Source organism: Carettochelys insculpta, chromosome 2 (genome assembly GCF_033958435.1).
Source record: "Carettochelys insculpta isolate YL-2023 chromosome 2, ASM3395843v1, whole genome shotgun sequence".
NCBI lineage: Eukaryota > Metazoa > Chordata > Testudines > Carettochelyidae > Carettochelys > Carettochelys insculpta.
Window position 1 is genome coordinate 199,044,729 of NC_134138.1, and position 6,000 is coordinate 199,050,728.

A 6,000-nucleotide genomic window follows, 5' to 3' on the forward strand; every position below is an offset into this window, starting at 1 on the left:
CCTGCATCCTCAGCACCCTCCTTTACGGCAGCGAGTCTTGGACCCTGTATGCCCGCCAGGAAAAGAGGCTGAATGTCTTCCACTTGCGCTGCCTCAGGTGCATCCTTGGAACATCATGGAAGGACAGAGTGTCCAACACCGCCGTCCTTGAGCAAGCTTGAATCCCAACCATGCACACCCTCCTCAGGCAGCAGCGGCTCCGCTGGCTTGGCCACGTCCACAGGATGAATGATGGAAGGATCCCAAAAGACATCCTGTATGGCGAGCTAGCCTCTGGCAAAAGACCTCCCGGACGCCCCCAGATGCACTACCAAGATGTTCGCAAGAGGGACCTCAGGGAGGTAGACATCGAGCCAGACAGTTGGGAGGAGCTGGCAGACGATCACAGCAGATGGAGGCAGGCACTACACAAGGGCCTTCAGAAGGGTGAGATGAGGATCAGACAGCAAGCAGAGGAGAAGCGAGCCACAGGAAGCACAGTAAGGACCTTTCAGACACCATTACACATGCAACAGACGCAGCAAGGACTGTCACTCTCGTGTGGACCTTCACAGTCACAGTCGACGCTGCAAATGATGATCCCAAATGGAACTACAAAGGGCGTGACCCATAGTCTATGTAGACTGAAGGATGCTGCTAGTACTACTACCTCCACCAGCCTCTTACAAAGCACTTATACACTGCAGTGTTTTAAAAATCAACCAGTCTTTCAATGTATCTGTCTTCATGACCGAAGATCATATTGTATTAGTTACAGGTTCAAGGACCTGAATCATTTAGGAGAAATCTTGGCAGCAAGAACAAAACAGGTTTGACATTACTTAAATTAATTCAGAAAATAAATCTGTACTGATGGCAGACAGACAGTGTATATTAACACAAGTGTTAGCTTTCTAAATTTAACAGAGTTGCAGCTGTTTATCTTTTAAGATGTCTACATTTTTCAAGAAAAGCCTCATTTTAAAGTGGCAGTATCATTAATCTTTCACATTCCCAATATTGCTTTTCACTCACTGAATTAAGAAAAATCACTCCTCATCCAACCGATATTCAGAAGCACTGGTCTGTACAAGTCTTCTACAGTGTATCAGCAATACAACGGTTACCCAGTTGCAAGAATGAAAACCTAAGGAAAACTGCTTATTGGGAGAAAATGTGGATATGGCTGAGTGGACCAACTGGTTAACAACTTAAATAATTCCATTTGCAATGCATCATTCTTCAAGACTCTCTATGCCTTTCAGTGTACTTGTGAAAAGTAAATTCCCAAGCTGTTTCCTGTAGTGGATGTTGTTGGGGAGTGTGGGGGGCTGGGGTTTTAGAATTTCTCTCAAATATACAATACAGAAAAAAAGCTGCCATAAGAGAAACAGAGTTGCCACAAAGTGTCATTTCCTTATATTACACAATGTGTCCCTTATTTTGAAGCATCATGACCACAGACCATAAGTCAGCTGTCTCAAGGAAACCTCATTCTCTTCTAGTTTCCCGAAAAAAACAAAACAGAAGTGCCGGTGAGTTCAATGGGGCATACTCAAAAAGTGTACTCTAAGCACAGTCTTAACTTGTTAATAACTTGATGTAAATCAATTCACCCTGTCAGGATCCAGGCTCGACATTTCCTGCAGTCAACTGCCAACATATTATTTTCATTTTTACACTTAATCTCCAATAGTCTCAATGTTTATATTCAGTATTTCTTCACAATACAACGCTTGAAATGATGAGTAGAGACAAAAAATGTGTGACAGGCTAAGTCTGTTTAAGGAAGTTCTCTTTAGCATGCATTCCCTGCTGATCCACATTATTGCTCTGCAGTTAGGGTACAGTACTTAGATTCAATTACAAATTTAAATTCTGTAAAAAAACCTCATTAAGTTTAGAGAGTGGTAAAATAGACTGCTCAGTTTTCAAAGTAACCTGCATACCTTTAGAACTATACAGGCTAAAAGTTTTAAGTGGCTTAAGGGTGCCAACGCCAACTTCTGTAGTTGTAAAATCACTCGTTTTTGAAGTCATCTCCCTCCCCCCCCCTTGACAGTCAAGCAAATTCACTCACGCCAAAGTTAGTACTCTCAACTTATTCATTCAGCAGGAGTGAGGGGAAAAATCTCTCCCTCTCAAACTCTCCTGCTAGTGGTTCCCTGTTCACTAACTCAGCCTCTGGCTTTAAGACTCTCCCCCCACCCCCCCAAGTCAGCTACAACCACACAAAGAGGGTGAGCCCATACAGCAATCAGTTTGGGGGCTGGTTCTGGTCAGTATCTTCATCAATGATTTAGATAATAACACAAAGAGCACGCTTAAAATTTGGAGATGATACCAAATTGGGAGAAATTGCAAGAATTTTGGAAGAGGGAGTTATAATTCAATATTATCTGGAGAAATGATCTGAGGTAAATAAAATGAAGTTCAATGAAGACAAATGCAAAATACTCCACTTAGGAGAGAAGTATCCAGTTCCACACACACAAATGGAAAGCTACTGCCTAGGAAGGAGGACTGCAGAAAGGAATCCAGGAGTCACAGTGGACCACAAGTTAAATAGGAGTCCGTGTGATGCTGTTGCAAAGAAGGCAAACATGATTCAGGATGCATTAGACAGGAGTATTGTCAGCAAAGCACAAGAAGCAATTCTTTTATGCTACTCTGTGCTTGATTAGGTCTCAATTTCAAGTACTGTATCCAGTACTGGGCACAACATTTCACAAAAGATGCTGAGAAACCAGACAAGGTCCAGAAAACAACAAAAATGACTGATGTTCTGGAAAACCATGACCTATGAAGGAAAATTGAAAAAAGGTGCCTTAGTTTGGAAAAGAGAAGAGAGGGGATGTAATAAAAGCTTTCAAGTACCAAAAAGGTTGTTACAAGGAGGAGGGAGAAAAATTGTTCAGTTTAATCTCTGAGGGTATGACAAGGAACAGTGGGCTTAAATTGCAGGAAAGGAGATTTAGGTTGGCCATTAGGAGCAGATTCCTAACAGCATGGGTGGTTAAGAACTGGAATAAAATGCCAGTAATAAAATGGAGGTTGTGGAATCTCCAATGTTGGAGTATTCAAGTGCAGGTTAGACAAATAGCTATTGGAGATGATCTAGATGGCGCTTGGTCCTGCTGTGAGTACGGGGGACCAGACTCTATGACCTCTTGAGATTCCTTCCAGTTCTAGTATTCTATGCTTTTATGATTGCTACCTGAAATCAGAGGCGGCCAATCTGAGACTGAGAAGGAGCAAGAATTTCAGTGTTGATTGCAAAAGAACCACAGTGAATAAATCAGCAGCTCCCTGCTTCCCTGAATCCCCAGCATTCCCATCCACTGGCAACCCTGCTGATCAGCGCCTCTTACCCATAGCTATTTCACAGTGTGCAGGAGGCTGTGAGTCAGATGGGAAGGAGTGAAAGCCACAGTGGAACGGGTGGAGTGGGGGCAGGAAGCATCCCTTGGCACATTAGAAAGTTGGTACCTGTTGCTCTAGCCCCAGAAAATGCAAGAGGCACCAATCTATGCAAGGAGCCACATATTAACTTTGGAAGAGCTATATGAAGCACCAGAGCCACAGGAAGTTGGCCACTCCCCACCTAATATAAAAATCAAGAAAAATTGCACACAACACAAAAATGAGGAAGGGGGTAAAAGCACTTCAAAACTAGGGACTAAGTAAATATTTATCATAACATTCTCATGAACCCATTCTACTCTAAGTAGAATTCATCTTGGACTTATTTCTACTTAAAGCCAAGCCAAGCCAAAACAAAGGGAAAAAAACACAGCTCAAAATTCAGCTGAAGCTAAATTATGGCAAAAGGAAACTCCAAGGCCACAAACATGCCGATCCAAAAGCTGAAGTGCATCCAGACTTCACAGGCAAATTTTGACAGACTGGACTTTATCATGAATTATATCAGGGGATTCTCAACCCAGGGTGAAGGGAGTCGTCAGTGTTTTAGGAGCCACAACCATGCTGTTCCAGTTTTAGGATGGGCCTGCTATTGGGAAGCGGGGTGGGGATGTCAAAACTATAAGAACAGCTGCACAGGAAAGTCACCGGGTTATAATGGCTATGAATTAATAGTTGAGGGCCGGAAGGAACACAGAAATCCTACATGAAAGGAAATGGAATGGCAACAAAACCACCTGTTTTTAGATCTACAAAGTGATATTTTTATGTATGCTATTTAAAGACACTCAGAACATGATTATGAAGAATCTCATCAGAGCAGAACATCTGTTACAACCGGGAAGGAGAGCTGGAAAAAACTACTGAACTGACTTATTCACAAGATAGAATTAAAATATATTACACAGAGGAAACCTAAAATGATGCATTGGGGGAGGGGGAAGAGGGTGTATTTCCGTATTAGTCCTCTTGTCATTTCTCCCACAAAGAAACAAGCAATTTAACTAACCACCAAATTAAAGAATTCACCAGTTTCAGGATACATATTTAATGTTATTTTCAACGTCAATAAAAGCACAAAGATTTACTTACTGTTAAAGCATTCAGGAGAATTTCAATATATTTTGTACAAGACAAAAAAGAGCTTGCACCACAATTATGCTCAACACACCTGTTGCTATGAAGATAATCCTACGATGCCTAAAGGTACCAATGCAGAATAAGACACAGCAACCCATTAAACCTCAACTATTAGATAAGCATGTCAAAGCAACACTGCTAATCCTAGAGTGATGTACAGCCAGCTCAATGAATTACGACCACCAAATCACATGACAAACCCCCCTCGGGGCTCCAATCAAGTTCATGACTGGTGAAAGCTTTACCTTCATTTTCCATCGAAACTGCACTTGGTTGTTAGTTACAAAGACTTTAGCAACAGCAGCGCTGGAGCTGGCACAGAGGAGAGGGAGCCGCCCCAGGATCCCAGGCACTTACACAGCTCCCATCGCCCCCACCTGCAGCAACATCTGCAAGAGAAACGGGCGCTAAGGCAAAAGTAAAGCAGCTCTGCGGGCCCCTTCACTCTCTTGCAGACACCCGCCGCGCGGAGGTAAACACGGTGGCAGAGGGAGCCGGTTGGAAGCTGCCACGGCAGGATCAGTTACCCAGCAGCCGCACGGAGCAGGGAGCCCCAGCAAAGGGCGCGGGGCGCGCCGCTCATACCAGCTCCCGGCAGCTCCATAGCTTTTTCCTCTCCCTTCATCTTCCTCTTCCTCCCCACCCCGTGCCTGCCAGCCACCGAGAGCCAGAGGCCCGACCCCTCCCCCGGCAGGGACCGGGTGTCCATAGCTCGGGCTGGGCTCTGACCTGCGACCACCCTCGTTCCTGGCCACGGAGAGCACCTCGGTCCCGGAGTGCCCCCACACACCCTGCCGCGGCCATACACCGCCCCCCCCCACCGCCGCACAGCTTATTACCCCCCCCCCCCCGCCGACGCCTCCAACGCCCCCGCTCACCCGCGATGGCCCTGGTGCGGGTTCCTCCACCCCCAGCACGTCACTGCTCGGGCTCCGGGCGGCGGCACAGGCGCATCCCCGTTCGCCCGGCACCCGATCCACTTCCGCTCCCCGTGGGGCCGGGAACGGAAGGGCCTGTCGCGACGACGGAGCGCGGGGTGAGCATGCGCCTGAGAGCCGCCGCCACCGCCGCCTCTGGGCTCCAGCTCCCAGGGCGCGCGCCGCCGCCAACGGCCTTAGGGCGGCAGCGCCCGCGCGCCCCACCAGCCCTTCGGTGCGCCCTGTGCTCCGCGCGCCAGCCCCGCCCTTCCGCGGTGACACCCCCCCCCCCCGCATCTGCCCCCCGTTCCTCCCCGCAGCTGGCCCCTGGGGACCGCCGCCTCATGGCGCGTTCCTGTCAATCACGCCCCAGGCCCGCCCCCACACCTCGTGCTCCAGGCGACCCCGTTCGTCCACCCCCATTTCGCTCTTAGCGCCCTTGCGGAAGTCGTACCCCAGCAGGCCGCCTTGCCTAGCACTCTTCCCCAGCAGCTCTGGGCATTGCTGCACCTTCACATCCAGTAACTGGGCCAGCAGGCTC

At 47.6% G+C, this 6,000-nt stretch overlaps 1 protein-coding gene across 2 annotated transcripts in view; it reads right to left on the reverse strand.

Annotated features, from left to right (window-relative positions):
• The window catches only part of ATP2C1 (ATPase secretory pathway Ca2+ transporting 1), an 86,437-nt gene extending 80,813 nt beyond the window's left edge, over nucleotides 1-5,624 (reverse strand). Inside the window, exons 1-2 of one of the 2 annotated variants that reach the window (XM_074988290.1) lie at nucleotides 5,421-5,544; nucleotides 4,788-4,931 (exon numbers count right to left, since the gene is read on the reverse strand). In XM_074988290.1, the coding sequence (XP_074844391.1) occupies nucleotides 4,788-4,793 (6 nt within the window). In that variant the 5' untranslated portion in view covers nucleotides 4,794-4,931; nucleotides 5,421-5,544. Of the gene's footprint in view, nucleotides 1-4,787; nucleotides 4,932-5,420 lie in introns of both variants that reach the window. The other variant, XM_074988291.1, reaches the window with a different exon arrangement.
• Nucleotides 5,625-6,000: the final 376 nt, after the last annotated feature.